The 20,015-nt window shown below is 37.4% G+C and overlaps 1 protein-coding gene and 1 long non-coding RNA gene across 38 annotated transcripts; both read left to right on the top strand.

Moving 5' to 3' along the window:
- The first annotated feature begins 7,826 nt into the window (after positions 1 to 7,826).
- Positions 7,827 to 14,643, top strand: LOC148919953 (uncharacterized). Of its 34 annotated transcripts, none has more exons than XR_016124582.1 (14): positions 8,782 to 8,861; positions 9,753 to 9,938; positions 10,147 to 10,299; positions 10,728 to 10,748; positions 10,947 to 11,002; positions 11,085 to 11,201; positions 11,362 to 11,431; positions 11,922 to 12,092; positions 12,189 to 12,248; positions 12,334 to 12,407; positions 12,495 to 12,571; positions 13,200 to 13,259; positions 13,424 to 13,588; positions 14,277 to 14,643. XR_016124582.1 is itself a non-coding variant. In XM_089047117.1 (10 exons), exons 2-9 carry the CDS (start codon positions 10,737 to 10,739, stop codon positions 13,238 to 13,240), a joined length of 576 nt encoding a protein of 191 aa, XP_088903243.1. In that variant the 5' UTR covers positions 10,006 to 10,299; positions 10,728 to 10,736; the 3' UTR covers positions 13,241 to 13,259; positions 14,277 to 14,643. The 34 variants fall into 34 exon arrangements, 2 of the variants coding, with proteins under 2 accessions (XP_088903244.1, XP_088903243.1); XR_016124580.1 differs by having other exon boundaries at positions 8,785 to 8,861; positions 9,753 to 9,948; XR_016124583.1 differs by lacking the exons at positions 8,782 to 8,861; positions 9,753 to 9,938 and adding an exon at positions 7,827 to 7,947.
- A 332-nt stretch (positions 14,644 to 14,975) lies between these two features.
- On the top strand, positions 14,976 to 19,630 carry LOC103342778 (uncharacterized). 4 transcript variants are annotated; one of them, XR_016124020.1, is made up of 8 exons: positions 14,976 to 15,207; positions 15,299 to 15,422; positions 15,971 to 16,022; positions 16,135 to 16,228; positions 16,367 to 16,427; positions 18,424 to 18,485; positions 18,878 to 18,957; positions 19,209 to 19,630. It is a non-coding gene; the product is annotated as an uncharacterized LOC103342778 (long non-coding RNA). The 4 variants fall into 4 exon arrangements; XR_016124019.1 differs by lacking the exon at positions 18,878 to 18,957 and having other exon boundaries at positions 14,976 to 15,160; XR_016124021.1 differs by lacking the exon at positions 18,878 to 18,957 and having other exon boundaries at positions 16,173 to 16,228.
- The last annotated feature ends 385 nt before the right edge of the window (positions 19,631 to 20,015 follow it).

The raw sequence follows: 20,015 nt of genomic DNA, 5'->3' as shown, positions 1-20,015 counted from the left end.
CTTATATTTTTCAGCATCACAAGAGGAGAATCGAGAATCCACCACTCCTCAAATTCTCAATTTTTTCCCCAAGATGTCACTCTGCTTCAAAACGACCAATCGCTTGCCCTTAGTTCTTCGAACATAGAGAATGTGCTTCAAAACGAACGGTCGCCAAAGGAAAACGATCAGTTGTCTCCTCGCTGTCAAACTCAGGAAGAGGAAATTGAACCGTTTTATGAGATTTTGCCCACTCTAGAGAATTCTTCAACTCCAGTACCACACTAATCACTTGCTAAGGAAGTCATTCAGGTACCATCTTTCCTAAAACTGATAACACTAATGAAATATCCCATGATGATTTGATTTCAAAAGTTACAGAACCTACATATCAACTTCTAGAATGGAAGAACCGTGTCAAACCTCGAGTACAATATGAAGTAGATCTGAAAGCCAAAAGGAAATACCTCATCAATAATTATATATCTCTCAGCAGAAACGTGTGCACTTTGTGAAATAGTTGGCTGACATATCTATCCCCAACAATGTGACTGAAGCCTTAGAAGTCCCAAAATAGGAAGAAGCCATGAATGAAGAAATGCGAGCCCTTCCAAAAGAATGTCACATAGAAACTCGTGCCCTTACCTCATGGAAAGAAGACATCAGGATGCAAGTGGATTTATACTATGAAACTGAAAGAAAATGGATCCATTGAAAGATATAAAGCTAGATTAGTGGCGAAGGGGTACACACAGAGATATGGGATGGACTACCAAGAGACCTTTGCCACAATAGTCAAGATTAATACTATCAGAGTCCTATTGTCTCTAGCAGCAAATCTCGATTGGCCATTACATCAGTTTGATGTCAAAAATGCATTCTTACATGGAGACTTGGAAGAAGAAGTATATATGGACCTACCACCGGGATGTAATGAAGCTTGTGACAAGAAAAATCTTGTTTGCAAGCTCATAAAGTCATTATATAGATTATAGCAATCTCTTAGAGCATGGTTTGGTAGATTTACTAAATATGTGAAGAATTTTGGAGCGTGATGAAAGAAGACTTACTGTACTGATTGTTTATGTATATGATATAGTCATAACTGGAAACGACACTAGAGAGCAACTGAAGCTGCAAAACTATTTGTCTTAGGAATTTGAGATGAAGGATTTAGGTGATCTGAAGTACTTTCTCGAAATTGAGGTAGCAAGGTCAAAAACTGGTATCTCAAAGGAAGTATGTAATGGATCTACTCATTGAAACAGGAATGTTTGGGTGTAAGCCGGCTGACACACCCATTGAGATGAATCACAAGTTGTGTGAAGACATGGACCAAGAACCAACCAATAAAGAACAGTATCAATGCCTTATTGGAAGGATGATATACCTGGCACACACAAGACCAGATATTGCATATGATGTGAGTGTGGTTAGTTAGTTTATGCATTCACCTAGTGTTTCTCATAGGAATGCAGTTGATTGGATCTTAAGATACTTAAAGTCAGCCTATGGAAAAAGATTAATGTTCTCAAAAAATGGAGATCTTGAAGTTGTTGGATATACATATGCTGATTGGGCTGGTTCCATTACAGAGAGATGCTCTGCTTCTGGTTACTTTACATTAGTGGGAGGTAACCTAGTCACTTGGCGGAGTAAAAAATAAAATGTGGTTTCTCGATCTAGTGCAGAAGCAGAGTATCAAGGAATGGCTCATGGAGTTTGTGAATTATTGTAGATCAAAATACTCTTAACAGAATTGGGCTTCAAGCCAAAAAAGTCAATGCAGTTGCATTGTGACAATAAGTCAACTATCGATATTGCAAACGACTGACCCAATTTACACTTTGGAAAGCGGGTGAAACACATTTAAAATTGACACAGTAGCGTGGGTCGTAAAGACCCAAAATGCCCTGAAAAACAATAACACAACTCTAGGGGCCTAACTCGTGGCTGCGCCGATAATCGTAGGCTGCCTCATTACCCTTCGAGGATCAAGCCACACGTAGTTCTCTCCTCGATTCCTGACACATCGGTTTGTTTATTTTGTAACTGGTTTACTTATCCGTAGAACATACTCTAGGGCTGACATTTCTGGAGTATCCGGGACTCCGTTTTACGATCCGTCAAATACTACACGATCCTGGAAATACCTAGATTAACATACTTGGAATTAACTATGATCCAATGGTTCAAACGTGTTGAACCCGGAAATCGCATACTAGGCGAGATCCGTTCAGGGTTCAAACGATATCCGAATTAAGTTCCGCGAAATCCTACGTGCTCGTGAGGACTAGGAGATCATTCTAGGACTGACTGTGGTCCCCACCTTATTGCCCACGCGCTGGCAGCGCGTGGTGCCTAAAGCGATAACGCATCGCCGGAAAATCTCAACATCTCGGCTCAAGACTCCTAGCCTAGGTAAAACACCCTATTTGGAACCACTTTTGTTCTTGGACATACCCCAAAAAGTGGCCGGAAGTGGCTGAAACCGTGATCTCAAAACCGGCCGAACCCTAGGTTCGAAATTAACCCTTTCACGCTAGAAATTCCTCAAATCCTACTCAACCATCAGCTAGAGCATGATAAATAGCTAGAAATCCATACCTTACTCGACTGGTTTGGTGGTCGGAGGAGGGAGAACGGAGGCTCGAAAATTCTGCTAAAACTGACTTTTCTGGGCTAATTCAGCGGTTCCGTCGGTTTCGACGGTGATGGGTTCGACCGGAAAAGGAAGGGGAAGCTGCCGGTCCGTTTGGGTCGGTCCCATGGCTGCCGTGGCTGTGGTGGCGACGGTGGCTCTTGGAAGCCACCGGAGGGAAAATCTCGCGGGGGACTCGGGTGCTACAGAGAGAGAGAAGATGAAGGTTTTAAAAAAAACTGACCTTCCAAAATTACTATTTTGCCCTCCAACTTATTTTGACTGTCTCTTCTTCAATACAACTCGGATTTGAGCCCACTACGTGTCTACGAATTCATCTCGCTGCGCTTTACGCAACGGTATAACTGAAATTCTCAAATTCCTTCTTGGTCAAAAAGTCAACCTTTGACCTAATAAAAATTCTAAGGGCATTTTAGTCTTTTCCTCCAATAAATTAATAATTAAATATTAATTTTAGGTTTGGGTTGTTACATTGCTCATAATCCAATTCAACATGATCGAACCAAACATGTTGAGGTGGATAGACATTTCATCAAAGAAACAATTGAGAATAAGATCATCTGTCTACCATTTGTAAAATCAGAAGATCAACTAATAGATTGTAACGACCCGGTCCTAAACAAATAGGTAAATATTAATTTATTCAGATAAAAGACCATTTTGCCCAAAGAATATTTTATTAGGTTTAAAGTTGACTTTTTTACCGGGAAGGAATTTGGGAATTTCAACTGTGCCATTGCGTAGAGCACGGCGAGATGAGTCCGTAGACACGTGAGTGGGCTCGAATCGGAGTTATAACGAAGAAGTTACGAGCAAAACATCATCAGTGGCATAATCGTAATTTTTGCAAAAAGGGTTTGATAAAAATTTGATTTCTCTCTCTCTCTCTCTCTCTCTCTCTCTCTCTCTCTCTCTCTCTCTCTCCCTCTCTCGCGCACACACACACACACACACACTCTCTCTCTCCCCGATAATGTCCCGCTCTCTCTCTTGATTCACTACCGTCCGGCCACGGCGGACGTGAGACCGATCACGTTCGAACCGGCTCAACGTCCATCACGTCGCACCCAAAATCCCGCCGAAACCCTGAATTTCGGCCACGATTTCAATGGTTTGAACCGGGTTTTTCCCGTCGTTGCTCCACCGCCTCCGCCACCCAATCTCGGTGAAACAGGTATGGTTCCTCACTTATTTTCCGAGTTCTAGCTGCCTGTTAGGTAGGATTGGATTGATTTTTCGTCTAGGATCCCGATTTTGCAACCTACGTTTTGGCCGGATTTCAAGGTGAAATTCCGACCGGTTGCCATCCAAATTGGACCTCCTCGTAGTTAAATAAAATGCTCTACTCTTCGGGTAAGGCCTAGAGCCGGGAGGGTGGCCTGTGATTTTGAAATTTTCTAGCGATGCGTAATCGCGTTGGACACCCACGCACCGCCGGCGTGCTGGCATCAGTAGAAAAGGGGCATTGTGCCCGATGTGATCCCTAGGTTCTCACGAGCGTGTAGGGGTGCTCGGATTTCAATTTGGATACCATTCGAACCCCGAACGGATTTCGCCTATTGGGTGTTATCCGGGTTCAATAGGTTTGAACTGTTGGATCATCTTGAATTTAATATATTTTGATCTAGGAATTTTTAGGATCATGTAGGATTTGACGGATCGTGAAACGGAGTTCCAGATACTCCGAAAATGCCAACCCTAGTGCTAAGTTTACAATAACAATTCAATCGCGTGATTGTGAGCAATCTGACCATCCGATCCGGACCAAACCTGTAAGACATGTATCTTAAACCTTGTAGAGCCTATAGAAACTTTCGAATTGAAATTTGGAGGTCGTGGGCCCCGTGGGCCCGTTTGACCAAAGTTGGGTAGTTTGACCCTTGGTTGACCGTGAGTCTTCTGAGGTAGTTTTACCTTCCTAGGAGGATTATAATGACCCTAGTGATAGGTCTTGAGCGTCGTTGAGTTATGTTGATTTTGTAGGATTAGGATATTAATTTATTGTTTTAAATTGGGGGATTATTGGATGCTATATTGTGGTTGAGGTTTATGCTATTTTGGAAATTAATATATATATATATATTATAAAGATATAAAGATGTTTGATTTCACTGTAAGTACCATTCTGTGATTGTGAGGTCTCACGTGGCGTAGGATTTTACGACGTTGAGATAGACCCATACGTGGCATTAGATTTTTCGGTGTATGGGGAGATATTATGATTGTTAAGTCACTGTGGCGTAGGATTTTCCGGTGTGTTGACAGACCCCATACGTGGCGTTGGATTTTTCGGCATATAGGGAGATTATGTGATTGTTAGGTCCCACGTGACGTAGGATTTTCCAGCGTGAGGACATACCCCATACGTGGCGTTGGATTTTCCAGCGTATGGGGAGATATTTTGATGGTTAGGTCGCACGTGGCATAGGATTTTTCAGCGTGTTGACAGACTCCATACGTGGTGTTGGATTTTCCGGCGTATGGGGAGATTATGTGACTAATAGGTATCACGTGGCGTAGGATTTTTCGACGTTGAGACAGACCCCATACATGGCGTTGGATTTTCCGGCGTATGGGGAGATATTATGATTGTTAGGTCACACGTGATGTAGGATTTTCCGGCATGTTGACAGACCCTATACGTGGCGTGGATGTTCCGGCATATGGGGAGATTATGTGATTGTTAAGTCCCACGTGGCGTAAGATTTTCCGGCGTTGAGATAGACCCCATCGTGGTGTTGGATTTTCCAGCGTATGGGGAGATATTATGATTGTTAGGTCACACGTGGCTAAGGATTTTCCAGTGTGTTGACAGACCCCATACGTGGCGTTGGATTTTTCGGCATATGAGGAGATTATGTGATTGTTAGATCTCATATGGCGTAGGATTTTCCGGCGTGTTGACAGACCCCATACGTGGCGTTGGATTTTCCGACGTATGGGGAGATTATGTGATTATTAGGGAGATGAATAAAGGATTGTTATGTTATACTAAGTTGAGAAAGAAAGATGTTTGAAAAAGATTGTGTTTGGTGAGTTGTGAATTTAAAGAAAAGGGAATGGGATAAATTCTAAAGTCTATCATTTCGTATTACTGTAATTGATTGGATGTTATTGGGACTAGGATGTTTGTAGGAAGAACCACGTGTGGCTTGATCCCTTAGTAAGGCTACGTAGGTAGCTTGGGGTCCCACCCAGGTGCAGCTGCGGGCTAAACTTTACTCATGTTGTTTTATTGAGATTGGTTTGGACCTTGTTGTTGGTCCTGAAATTTGGGTGAAAATGAGATGCAGTCGTGTTAGGAGGTTAAAACTCCGTATGTTGGATATTTGGGAAGTTAGATGATGGAATTGCATTTGGCATTGATAAGTGTGTTTGAGTTTAGATTTGCCTTGTTTAAGGTACTAGTTGGCTTAAGGACCTTGTTGGTAGTTGGTTACAGATTATTTGAAAGTCAGAGGCCAAGTTTGTGAATTGCATGAAATTATCTTGTGCATGCTGTCAATTGGTGACATTAAATGTGTTTAATGCAGGTTGAAATTTTTGGGAAATGTTCAATTTATAGGGGAGACTCTGTCGAAACTTCGGTAGAAAGTCTCGTGCCCTTATTCCTGTTTGGAAAAAATAGAATATAGTTTCAGAAGTGGGCCTGACTCAAGGTGACGTCGGGAATTCCACAAGATTCGTCTCGGGTTCCGAGGAATTCGGGGCGGGTCCTGTCATAGATATATTAACAAAAGCTGTTTGTGAAAGAGTATTTCAGGATTCACTCACCAAGTTGGGCATTGGTGACATATATGCACCAACTTGAGGAGGAGTGTTGACGTGAGTCTCCTAATTAATCAAGGAGACTTATTTCCTTGATTAATTGAGAGATTTACTTTCTTATTTTATATAATTGACAAATCATTGTATAATTTGGAGATACTATCCTAATTGATTACTGTATATATTTCCTCGTAAAGTACTCATGTAAACTCCTATATATACCACCTTATGGAGAAGAATAAAACTTAACCTAAAGTATTCAAACCATATTCATATTTTAGCAATAGGTACCTCTTTCAATTGAAATTTGATTCAACATTTTCATCATTAAATTTATGGCATAATTACTGATGAATACAAGAACCCATTGAGTTTCTGACCAAAAAAAAAAAAAAAACCCCCATTAAGTGAACCAAGAACTCAACGGGCCCAAGCTAGAGTCTCAAGTAAGGTCCCATGTTGTAGCTTAGGCTTGGACGCATCATGAGTAAGAGAAAAGCTCCAACACTTTTACTGTGAATCGTTGAAGCTCTGCAAGAAAAATAGGAAATTCAATTGAGGGTGTGGGTGTTGTTTATGCCTTAGCAGAGCAATAGTGGGTTTTCTAAAATTTCATTGATGTTTATGCAAGGCAAACGTCAGTTCAAACTAAATTATATATATACTAAAACTGAGTTCACTAAAACTGAGTTCACGAATTCACTGTTCCTAGACTGTAGCTTAGGAATAGTGAATTGTCGATTTTGCCCTTTATTAAATTTTCCCTACGTTCCCTTTTTGCCCCTTCTCATTCGCGTCTCTTTCGATTGAACGCGTTCGTTTGCTCTCGCTTTCGATCCGTTTGAACCGGTTGGTTGGGCTGGTTGGGGGCAGCCATGGAAGATCGAGTTCAGCTCGCATGCGTGGGGCCGTCGATTTTCGTTTGGGGAGGCGCGCTGCAAATCCAGCCGCCCTTTTGGTCTTTATCTTATCGGTTCTCCTCTCAGATGTTGTGTTCGTGTGTTGCTTTGTTCCAGATGCGCTTCATCCTTCTTCTCATCGCACGGGTTTAGCTCAAAGGATTTCTGGTTTTCTAGGTTGGTTTATTCATTTGTCATGTCGAAAAATTGAGAAGTAAATCAGAAATTGTGTTTGGTTTGTTTTTACAGGGAAGAAGATCTAAGGAAAAAGAACTGGAGTAATCAATCGAGAACCCGATCGACTCATCAATCTGTAATTGATGTCTGCGTGGTGATATTCTGCTTTGCGTGTGGTTATAGACTCCTTTTTTAAAAAAATATTTTTTATTTTTATGACTCCAGATCAGAATTATAATTCTAATAGATGTTATAGATTTTCTGTTTGCGTGTGGTTATAGATTTTCTGTGTGGCTGATTTTTTTATTTTTTATTTCTTTCTGTTTGTACTTATCTTGATTGTTTTCCGATGAATTGTTTCAGCAAAGATCAGTTCAACAGACTCTGATATGTATATTTTGATGTTCAACTACGAGTTTGTCATACATATGTGTGTTTAATGTCATGAAGAGGTCTTTGCAAGTAAGACTTTGTACTTATTTGTTGAATGTTATGTTTCTTTTCTCGCTTGGCCTCTCCGATATCACTCTTTCCTCCATCACATCATTTCCTTTAGTTGTTAAATTTTCTGCTTTTAGTGAATTTGAGGGGTATAAAAGGAAGTGGAGGGAATTGGGTTCGGTTGTGTGAGTGAAATTATGCATCTTTGTGTGTTATTTCAGTCCAAGTTTGTACCTTTGTATATATGAGTGTGTTGTTCTGTTTTGATAAATGGGAAGGCAGCTGTGATTGGGTTTCTATTGTTAGATTTTGAAATTTTGACTGGTAAAGGCATTCTCAAGGGAACTGACTTTTTGGACTATATTTGCTCTGTTTCAAATGCTTTGCAGTAAATCTTTCTCTGAAATGAACCAAAAATTCTATACACTACTTAACCCAAGCAAACAAAAGTGGGTGTTTTCATGAGTCATAATATATATATATATAATTAATTAATTTGATGTTAAAGCTCCTTCAATTTGTCATTTTGGATATCTATATAAGTGCATATGTTTGTAAATCTTTTGAGAAGTAGATCATTTTAGATCCTTCTTAGGTTTTGCACTTCCTCTGTCTAAAGCACCTGTAATTTATAATACAATTTACATCAGAGCATATGCTTTGTAATTGAATCATGAGAGCATTGTTGAATGAGGGGATCCGTACAGAGTGGTTTCTTTCCGTACAGATTTTGCTGTAGCTAATTTTTTTCGTTTAATGAAAAGATTGTGCATGTATAAAATACTCAAACTAATTTCATCTCCGATTTTTCTGTTTTTTTCTTCCTTTTTCTTCTTTTTTTTTAAACCATGTTTTCTTTTGATATTTTGCGGGTGGTCTTTTGTTGCTTTGGATAGAGCAGCTTGGTTGGTGTTTTCAATTCTGTTAAGCAAGGGGTGAGTTTCTAGGCTGAAATTCCAATTAATTGTTTTAAGGTTTGTGAATAGAGCATAGGAATTAGCTAATGGCATCAATTGACAATTGGTTGGTGTTAATTTGTTGTTGTAATGATGGGTTTAGATGATTACAGTATCTGAACATGTTGGTAAATCCTTTGAGTGTTTTGGCAATTGGGTACTTGAGAACTCCCAACATGAGGAGAGAGTGACAATGCGTAATTGATTGGAGGGAAAAACATGGTGTCTCTCTTTGTGTGTAGGTGGCTCAGTGGGGAATCAATCACTGGCCCTGTATTCTGAAGCAGCGTTTATGCGACGCTCTCATTTTTTTGCTTGCAAATTGCAATTTGTTGGTATTTAAAGTAGTGGAAAATTTTCAAAACATTTCAAAGTGGTCCTAACTCTGATTTTCTGTTGTTTTTTGGTTTTTGAATTTGTTTGTTTCTTTTGTTTTTGTGGAATTTTTTATTCAATACTCTCTCTCTCTCTCTCTCTCTCTCTCTCTCTCTCTCAAGGAAAGCAAAACTTGAAAAAGCTTTTCTGATCAGTAGAGTGAAAATAATACTTAGAAGTGAAGAATCACTTTATCTCTTAATTACTAGGACAACAAAACTTGAAAACGCTCTTTTAATCCAATAATATACTTACAAAGGTTAGAACCAAAGAATCACTTTATAATACTTCAATTGATCTGCTACATTTATTGGATTCCTGAGTATTTCTTTTTTCTTTTTTTTATCAACTTTCATATCATATTAGTACATCCACCAAACAGACACATCTTTCATGCTCTATTTTTCGTTTGTCTTGCTTCTAAAAAGTTAATTATTAATTTTCCTTGAACATGGTTTTCTTTTGTTTGTTGTAAAAAAAAAAAAAAAAAAACAGAACAAGAAAAAAAAAAGGAGAGAAAACTCTATGATGAGAAAAGTCCAACCAGCTGGTTTTGCCTTTTGTTGGAATTGTTGGGGGATGGGAGATATTTTTTTATTGGCTCTTTCTCCCATGAGAGCTTCACTGTTGAAGCTTGATCTGGCTTTCTTGCGGCCGTTGATTTCGTTTGTGGCTGCTATGGTGCGAATTGGTTCGTCCATTTGGTCCTCTTCTTCATCAGATAATCTTCTTTTTATTTGTTCGCCTTTTTGTCTCATATCGTCTTCTTCCTCTTTCTTTCGTTTGTGCCTGTGCTGTTATTTGTTGAGTTTTCTTCTTCAATTTTTCAGATATGTCTTTCTTTTTCTCTTCTTCTTTTTTAAGCACGTCTTCTTTTGATGTTTTGTAGGTAGTCTTTCGACTGACGGTTCGAATGCCTCACCCGTTGTATCTCCCGATCGCTCCTCCTCGAGATTCAACGACAGCCATCCGACGATGACATGATCAATCGTCTGGGACCTGCGGTCTTTCCGAGGATCTCAATCAAAATATTATTAAGCAGGCAAGATCTCTCTCTCTCTACTTGAGCATGTGGATAATGAACCCTAGGAGCTTAATATCTGTTTGCATCTAAAAGGAAATATGATTTAACACTGTATAAAATATGTAGAAACCTACTTATCCTCTGTTTGCTAAGAAAATGCAAGAAAAAAACAGAAAATTTCGTCTTTTTAAACATTTTACTGTTGTTTTGTGGGTAGGAGTTCAATAATTATGCTTATAAGAGCGTTTGAGGTCACCCACTTAATAACATTATACTTTTTATTGAAACGACTTGGGTTTCTATGGAAACTCAAGGACATAAGGGCAAAAGTTTGAGTCTTTGTTCTATAATTATCTTGAATTGAAAATTTGGTGCTTTTCTTCTTTCTTGCATTTGCTTGGAATTACAATGAAAATTTCCTTTCATTGTTTTTTTGGTTGTTGAAGGGTTTGAGCATGAGGAAAAAGGTGATTTTGCAACCTCACCAAAGCATTTCAGGTAAGAACCATATCCTTGAATTGCCCTTTTGGACCAAAAGTAAGCCTTTTGTGTCACGGTTTATCATATGATTGGGTTCTATGTTTGAGCTTATGGATTGGTTCATGGTGGATTTGAATTGGCACGCAGAGTTGCTTGGGTGAAGCTGATGACTTTGTGCATTGCAGGACTACAACAAAATGGTGCAACTACATCTATTCGTGGACTTTGAAATAGAAACAAGGTTGGCATCTTTTAATCACCTCCACTGTATTTCAATTTCTTTCCCTTTTATTAATTTTGATTGTATTTCTCCCTTGTGATAGGATTGAACATGCTTTTGAACTGGTAATGGCAGGTGACTGTTTGTGCGTGAATAAAGGCTTGCCATTGCCCTTGGTGCTGATGTGGGACAGAGCCAGTGTATATGTACAGAAGTTGCGGTATACAATGTTCTCTCTCCCTCTCTTTAATTTCAGCTTTTTTTTTCTTTTAATAGAATTTTGTCAAATATTTTGGTTCTGGATTTTTTGTGTTGAAGAAATTTACAATAAAGGTATTTTATGACGTTCTGTGTTTGTAAATATCTTTTGTAGAACACAGAATGTTGACCGAATTTGAAGGTGTTACAAGAAAAAACGAAGTAGGGTTCTGCGTTTGGACTAGCAAAGAGGTTTGTCAATTGTCCTCTCATCCTCAATTTTTTTTTTCAATTAGTCGATTACATCTCAGCCTTAAATTCACTGTTTTTTTTTTATTTCTGTTTAATTTAATGAGATAATTTCTGTTACAGAATTCTAAATTATGCACTTCTTTTTCCATGTTAGGGTACTGGGATGCTAGGGGTTTCTTTTTATTCTCTTTTCCACTGCATATTATAACTTAGATGGGTATGCTTCAAGAAGGTTAGTTTTATTCTTGAAGAATACCCATTTGGTTTTAGACGTAGTTTATTTAGTTAAATATATGGCTACTGGTGAAATGGATTAGCCAAATATTGCATATGTAATATGCAAACAAATTCTTAGTATTGTTGCAAACAGTCAGTTTAAGTGAAGGATTGTTGTATGAAATTTGGTAAACAAATATCTAGAAATTATCTTCACAGTTTCTTAGGTTCCATTTAATTTGGTATTTGTTTTTGTGTGATATATTTCTCTTAGGGCGTGTCAAATGGTAAAGCTGCAATTAACGGCGCCTTTTTTGTGTTGCAGTTCCACCAGTACCAGGTTGTTGGGAGGAAGCTCCCTACGGCATCTATTGAGCACCCTAAGATTTACCGAATGAAGCTCTGGGCCACCAATGAGGTTCGCGCCAAGTCCAAATTCTGGTATAATCCTTAAGCCTAGCTCAGCTTTTGTGATCCCAAATGTTCATTGGTGAATTTGGTTAAACTTAATATAGTTGATTGATTTGTTTGGATTGGGTATTTCCTTAGGAAGCTGAAGAAGGTCAAGAAGAGAAATGGCCAAGTGCTTGCCATTAATGAGGTTTGTTCTCTCTGCCGTTTATACTCTATTTTTTCTTATTAATAAATTTATACCCATTTTGATTATTTGTCAGTGTCTGATGTAGTCAATGTTGTTTTGTGGTGGGGAAGTGGTTCCTCCTCAACTCTCCTCCTGGCTTAATCCAATTTGTTGCCAAAGGTCTCCGCCTTTGACCCACTCTTTTATCACATTTATTTCGCTTTTTTCTAATTTTGCTTCGATCATTTGAATCGTATTTTGTATTTGATGTTTGGCTTTGGTGGCAAATGTGAAGGAGGCTGCGTCAGAGGCATCCCCTTGAAATGACCAGTTGATTTGGAGACGTATGTTTTCTTTTCTTTTTTTCCTTCATAATTGAAGCCTCCACTTTGCTGAATAAAGGCTCCTCTTGGCTTTAGTGTTTCGTTTCAATGAATTTTGGGCTCTCACATGTCTGCGAAATTGCTAACCTCTTTTTCTATAGAGATGTTCAAAGTTTGAACACTACGTCCATTATTTGAGTTATAATACTGAATTTTAATTCTTTTCTCTTTTTAAGAACACTACCTCTATTATTTGGAATTGATTAAGATTATTTTTTGCGCCTGTATTTTGGCTAATTTTTTCTTTGGGAGTATTATGAAAACCTATCAGCATATCCACACCTTCTTCTACACCCTATTTCTCTGCACATTCCTCTCGAAAACTTAAATGCTTTATGCTCCACTGTAGCCTTTTGTAGTTTTCTCTGCTTTCACTTGGTTCCATTTTAAGTTTTTATTTTTATTTTTTTATTTTTATTTTTTAAAATCTTTATTGTAGATTTGTTATTTTAAATCCTTAATTTTAGGATTAGTTATGGTTTATTTTTATACCTTATAATGAATTGAGATGTGGACAACGAATGTGTTTCTTCCTTCATAGTTGTGCTTAAAATAATATTTCTCTTGATATCTTTTCTTTCGTATATAGGTGACATGAAGAAGAAACAGGGAAGGAAATCTCATATGTAATGGGTATTTTATGTTGGAGGTTAGGTTTATTTTATGATTTTTATGTTAGATTTCATACTGAATCAATTGGAAAGGTTCCCCTGAAGACTATATGAATTTCTTTTAAGTTTTTATGGTTATAAGTTATAACACATTAAATTTATTTTTCTTATCAGTTCTTTCAACTTTATTTTGCTAATTCAGTGAGAGTAGTTGTCAAAGATGGCATCAAAGCTTAGCAAATCTATGCTTGATGGGGTGAACTTACGATTTGATCAGTGATAGGACTTTTGGTTAAATCCCAAGCAGGAAATGCATTCTTTGCCATAGTTCCCGGACAGGTCCTCTTGGCTTCCCTTGATGCTATCAGTAAGTTAATTAGGGTTCTATAACCTATAGGTGTTTATAGGTTATTTCTGCTTTTATAGCTTACTTCTCTATTAGATCAACATAGCCTATAAATGGCAATACATGTATCAGTTTTGACCTTAGGTGTCTATAGATCATCTATTCTTTTGTACAACAAACTTGCACATGGTTTGATTTTGTTATGGGTATTTGGTTTGATTCTATTAAAGTCTGGGTCTTTTGGTTTCATTGTGGCAATGACAGGTTATACTTTTGTCTACCACATTTGTAGAATGCTTGGCGTATTTAAATTGTGGTTTGTGCAGTCGATTTTTTGGCCTTAATTCTGTAATAATAGCCATTGTCTTCACTAAATTTTCCCATTTGTCTACACCAACACCTCTACCAGTTTCCAAATTTGTAGCAACAGATTAAACACCCATTGATATTAAAGCTCGAGTGTTTTGGCTTAATTCTCTCATACCTATTTAATAAATTGTCACAATTATTCTAAGTTTGTTATCAATTGATTAAATAGACTGCAGTTATACTTTTGTCCATCATATTAATAGAATGGTTGATGTACCTAAACTGTTGTTTGTCCTGTTGGATTTTGTAACTTAATTTTGTGATATGGTAGTTGGTCTTCGCTTAAATTTTTCAATTTATCTACACTAACACCTGCCATTTTCCAAATTTGTACCAACAGAGTTAAAACCCCTGCAAAGGACAAGAAAGAACAGAAGCCACCTCTATAGCAAAGCCATCAAGAGAAAGATCCCCTTCCAACATACATCAAGGCAGAAAATCCCCTTCCACCACCCAGTAGCATATATATGTAAAGACCTGTCCAAACTCTTTTGAACAATGAACATCTTAAAACTGCTGATATTTTGATGCTATTTTGATGTTTTAATTGCTGCTTGGTTTATTAAAATATGGTCAATATTTTAACATGACAAGCTGCATATAAAACGTGTTATTAGTCTATTTTTTGTAACATAAACTTGCCAAATAAAGCATGATGCCACTATTTAGATCTCCATGTCTATATAAATATTTCCATCTTTCATATATATTTTCACGATTTTGTATACATTTCACACGGTTTTAAATCCCGCAGCATCGCGCAGGTACCTTTGCTAGTATATACTAAAACTGAGTTCAGAATTCACTGTTAATAGACTGTAGCTCGGGAATAGTGAAGTGACGGTTTTGCCCCACTTAAGTGATGGTTTGCTTCCTTGAGCTGACTTATGAACAGTGGATTGGCCGTTATGCCCTCCAGCCCTGTTTTCTTTTCTTCGTTGGAGTCACTGAGTGAGAGAAGGAAAACCTCCTCTCCTTCATCGCAGCCCTGTTCTTTTCTCTTCGTGGAACCGAAGTTCCCGGTCGATTCTTTCGACTTCGTTGGCGTAGCGAGGGAAGGAAAACTCTATGATGAGAGAAGTCCAACCATCTGGTTTTGCCTTTCGTTGGAATTGTTGGGGGATGGGAGATATTTTTTGATTGGCTCTTTCTCCCATGAGAGCTTCACTGTTGAAGCTTGATCTGGCTTTCTTGCGGCCGTTTATTTCGTTTGTGGCTGCTATGGTGCGAATATCGTCTTCTTCCTCTTTCCTTCGTTTGTGCCTGTGCTGGTATTTGTTGGGTTTCCTTGTTCAATTTTCAGATATGTCTTTCTTTTACTCTTCTTCTTTTTTAATCACGTCTTCTTTTGATGTTTTGTAGGTAGTCTTTCGACCGACGGTTCTGATGCCTCACCCGTTGATTCAATGACAGCCATCCGACGATGACATGATCAATCGTCTGGGACCAGCGGTCTCTCCGAGGATTTCAAACAAAAAATTATTAAGTAGGCAACATCTCTCTCTCTCTCTCTCTCTCTCTCTCTCTACTTGAGCATGTGGATAATGAACCCTAGGAGCTTAATATCTGTATGCATCTAAAAGGAAATATGATTGGGAGTTGATATTCTGAACAAATCGACCAGTCTCTCAGCTGGAAGGTAAAGATGGTTGGTTCACTATAAGATCATTCAAACAAAAAATCTGATTTAACACTCTATAAAATATGTAGAAACCTACTTACCCTCTATTTGTTTGCTAAGAAAATGCAAGAAAAAAATAGAAAATTTCATCTTTTTAAACATTTCACTGTTGTTTTGTGGGTAGGAGTTCAATAATTATGCTTATAAGAGCGTTTGAGGTCACCCACTTAATAACATTAGTACTTTTTATTGAAATCACTTGGGTTTCTGTGGAAACTCAAGGACATAAAGACAAAAGTTTGAGTCTTTGTTCTATAATTATGTCGGATTGAAAATTTGGTGCCTTTTTTCTTTCTTGCATGTGCTTGGAATTACAATGAAAATTTCCTTTCATTGTTTTTTGGTTGTTGAAGGGTTTGAGCATGAGGAAAAAGGTGATTTTGCAACCTCACCAAAGCATTTCAGGTAAGAACCATTTGGACCAAAATTAAGCCTTTTGTTTTGTGGTTTATCATATGATTGGGTTCTATGTTTGAGCTTATGGATTGGTTCATGGTGGATTTGAATTGGCACGCAGAGTTGCTTGGGTGAAGCTGATGACTGTGTGCATTGCAGGACTATAACAAAATGGTACAACTACATCTATTCGTGGACTTTGAAATAGAAACAAGGTTTGCATCTTTTAATCGCCTCCGCTGTATTTCAATTTCTTTCCCTTTTATTAATTTTGATTGTATTTCTCCCCTGTGGTGGAATTGATCATGCTTTTGAATTGGTAATGGCTGGGGACTGTTTGTGCATGAATAAAGGCTTGCCATTGCCCTCGCTGATGTTGTGGGACTGAGCCAGTGTATGTGTACAGAAGTTACGGTATACAATGTTCTCTCTCCCTCTCTTTAATTTCAGTTTTTTTTTTCTTTTAATAGAATTTCGTCAAATATTTTGGTTTAGGGTGACTTTTGATTGCTTACGCAGGTTTATAAATAAATAAAAAATAAAAAAAAAGATTAAAATTGATGAATATTTCAATTGTTGGTTGTATTTATTATTTGGTTTCTCTTTTGATCTTCCTTTTTAATCGTTTTTGTTGATTGATAGTGATTGTTTTTTTTTTTTTTATAATAATTGTTTTGGGTTTTGTTTGATTTATGCTCAAAAGAATTGCCCCCAGTAGAGAGATAAATTAGACAAATTTGGGGGAGAGAGAGATTTGATGAACCAAGATAAAGATATTCTGTATAACTATGAACGGCATGTAAGATATAATTTAAGACCTGCATTTAGTGTAGGGCATTATCAGACAAACATTTCAAATATTAAGATTTCAAGAAGATTAAGAAGAAAAAAGAGAGTAAAGATGATGATCCTTTATAGTTTTTATAATCTACTGAAGCATTGGAGTCACCTTCTTGCTTAATGTCAGTGCAGTTTTCTGACTGGTGGCTTTTCCCTAGCCTGTATTTCTGCACAAGAAAACAAAACAGTTTTACAGTTATGCTTTTCCATAATAGTCTGAAAAAAGACTGGATGTGATTAACCAAGAAAGGGAGAAAAATGCCTGTAAGTGGTTCTTTAGGTGGTACAGAGTGAGTCCATGAATTCCCATCACCCTCATCAAACTCTTTGGTGTGGCCTCTGCCCATATGTGAAACAAAGACATTAGAACTTTGTATAGAAATAGAAAGAAACTAAAAAGGGATTTGAAGAAGAATATCAATCACGCTTATATACTCAACTGTCTGCCCCACCAAGCTGATTGACTGCTTCAACAAATCTTTGATGAAGTTCTGCAGTCCATTTTAGCCCGGGCTTTGCATCAGTGGACAAAACCAAATTCATATTCTGATTTTGCATATTCTGCAGCAGACCCATTTTTGTATTGTGGATGAGAGAGAGAAGAAAGGCAACATAAATGTTGGTTAGGAGCCTTAAAAGCTTTGATCCAATCTGTGGCAGCTATAGAGCTCTCTTTATAATTTGGAGTAGTTGGCCTGTCCTGTGTTCTCACTCCATATCTGGAAACATAAGTGGGGTTATGTTGGGGGAATATATGCCATGAGCTGTAGTTCCTCCTTTCCTTCCATCTCTCATTTCATACCATTTTTTTTTTTTTGTAAATTTTTTTTATTCTCTCACTTCTTTGACTTGAAAGAGGTGGAGAGAATCTCTGATGCAGCAAAAACAGATAAAGCAACACAGTTCAATTTGAGTCTTAAAAGGAGAGAAAAGAGGAAAAGTGTATGGGATTTTGTTGTTTTCCCACTCTCTCTCTCTCTCTCTGTCCAGAAATCCAAATTCAAAAGGGCATTCTGGGATTTTGTTGCTTGCAGAGTTTATTTTCTATGTTTTCCGTTTTGATTCATTGCAACTGAGGTATTCTAGCTATCTCAGCCTTTGATTGAACTGGTTGATGATTTTACTTTAGATTTGGATTGTTTGGAGTCTTTTTGTCATATTTTGTTTTAAATATAAAACTTTTGTTCTCCAAGCAAGGAATTGATTTTTAATACATGAGGTTGATCAACAAAACCTGAGGGTACATCTCTCTCTCTCTCTCTCTCTCTCTCTCTCTCTCTGTAAAAGACTTATTTACAATCTTTTCTCTCTCTCTAACCCAAAAGAGTACAGCTGGACCCATGGGCAGCCCCAACTGCTGATTCTGTACTCTAATTTCTAATTATTAAGTTCTGTGTGTATAGAGTATAGATTGAAAAATTAAAAATTAAATGTAGAAGTGGATTTGATTCTCTTTCTCCAACCTTTAACATAGTTTAATGCACACTTTTAAATGTGTATTTGTGGGATTTTAATTTCAGCGCATACTAGAGGACAAGAACCTTTAATGTCTGCTTTTGATGTTTTGTAGGTGGTGTTCTGCTGCTTTAGATGAGCTGTTTGGTGGTTGTTTTTTGTTCTGTTAATTAAGAGGTACGTTTCTATGTTGAAATTCCCATGTATTGTTTCGGTTTTGCTTTTCATATTTGATTTTCAAGTCTATTGGTGTGTCAAAATAGTTAGGTTTAATGTATGCTAGGAATATCTCATCAGTTAAGTATCAATAAAAAATTTATTTTTGTTCTCAGTTACTGTTTATACCATGCTTGAATCCGAAGTATAAGATGTGATGATAATTGAAATGCCTAGAGACCAATCTTGCTTATGATATTTTATTTTCAACTGATTTGCTTAGGAAAAATAGAGAACGAGTTTTATTTTTTGCAATCTCTGTTGATAAATGAGTAATTGTTGATGACCCTTCTTTTCTTTTTCTTTCTTTTGGCCTTTTTGGGTTGTTTCTATGTTTTGTCTGTTTGGGACAGTGTCTTACTACCGGACAAGAAGTCTTATAAGGGATGGAGTAGCACGTGCTAGCTCGCAGCTTATATATATGCCCCAATATGTCAGAATTCAGTCATGTGTTTGCTTTGCATTATTTCTCTTTATTTTACTTCAGAATATTGAATTGTAAATGTGTTCCTGTTGTTATCTATATAGTAGCTCCTTTTTTTATTCATTTCCTTTTGAAAATCATTGTTTATTGTAAATCATGTGCTTTTAGATCATTACCACAAACAGAATCTATGTGTTTTTATTTTTCGCTCTTTTGATTATTGCTTTATTTCATTTTTTGGTTTTTGCATTTTTCTATAGGTGCTGTGTAACTGCTTTTTGGACTGCTTGATAGCTCTTCTCATTGTTGCTAGGCAACAGGTCAGTTTTCTATTCATCTTTTGAAGAGGTGCTACAAGAAAAAACAAAGTAGGGTTCTGCATTTGGACTAGCAAAGAGGTTTGGAAAATCTCCTTCCATCACCCAGTAGCATATATATATAAAGACCGGTCCAAACTCTTTTGAACAATGAACATTCTAAAACTGCTGATATTTTGATGCTATTTCGATGTTTTGATTGCTGCTTGATTTATTAAAATATAGTCAATATTTTAACATGACAAGCAGCATATAAAACATGTCATTAGTCTATTTTTTGTAACATAAACTTGCCAAATAAAGCGTGATGCCACTATTTAGATCTCCATGTCTATAAATAGTACCATCTTTCATATTTTTTTTCACGATTTTGTATACAATTCACATGGTTTTAAAACCCGCAGCATCGCGCGGGCACATTTGCTAGTTTTATTCTATAGCTATGTCATGTATCAAAACGTTGGATTGTTATAACAGCCTAGAGGAAGCGAAATGTGAAAAATGCGTGACTCTAAATGTAGAGGCTCGGGATCCTTGGAAAAGAAACAAAAAGACCCAACAACCTAGCTAGTCCTCCTACCCAGCACTACCCGCCACAAACATACTACAAACTATCAGCACTTTCACTTCCTCTTTCTACTGCGTCACACGCATACTGCAAACTATCAGCACTTTCACTTCCTCTTTCTATTGCTAATTCTTGAGGAGATGAGATTAAGATTGGGTTCTTTTTCCACATATAATTGATTG

Source organism: Prunus mume, linkage group LG2 (assembly GCF_029339155.1).
Source record: "Prunus mume cultivar Tortuosa linkage group LG2, ASM2933915v1, whole genome shotgun sequence".
In the NCBI taxonomy this organism is placed as follows: Eukaryota; Viridiplantae; Streptophyta; class Magnoliopsida; order Rosales; family Rosaceae; genus Prunus; species Prunus mume.
The sequence above is the reverse complement of the archived record's forward strand: the minus strand, read 5'-3'. Positions and strand labels throughout refer to the sequence as shown.

What these genes read in the sequence shown, in the direction of transcription:
- LOC148919953 (XM_089047117.1), top strand. An exon ending in AAGTGCTTGCCATTAATGAG is followed by an intron (nt 12,249 to 12,358) that starts GTTTGTTCTCTC and finishes GTGGTGGGGAAG; the next exon opens with TGGTTCCTCCTCAACTCTCC. An exon ending in AATCCAATTTGTTGCCAAAG is followed by an intron (nt 12,408 to 13,199) that starts GTCTCCGCCTTT and finishes TTTCGTATATAG; the next exon opens with GTGACATGAAGAAGAAACAG.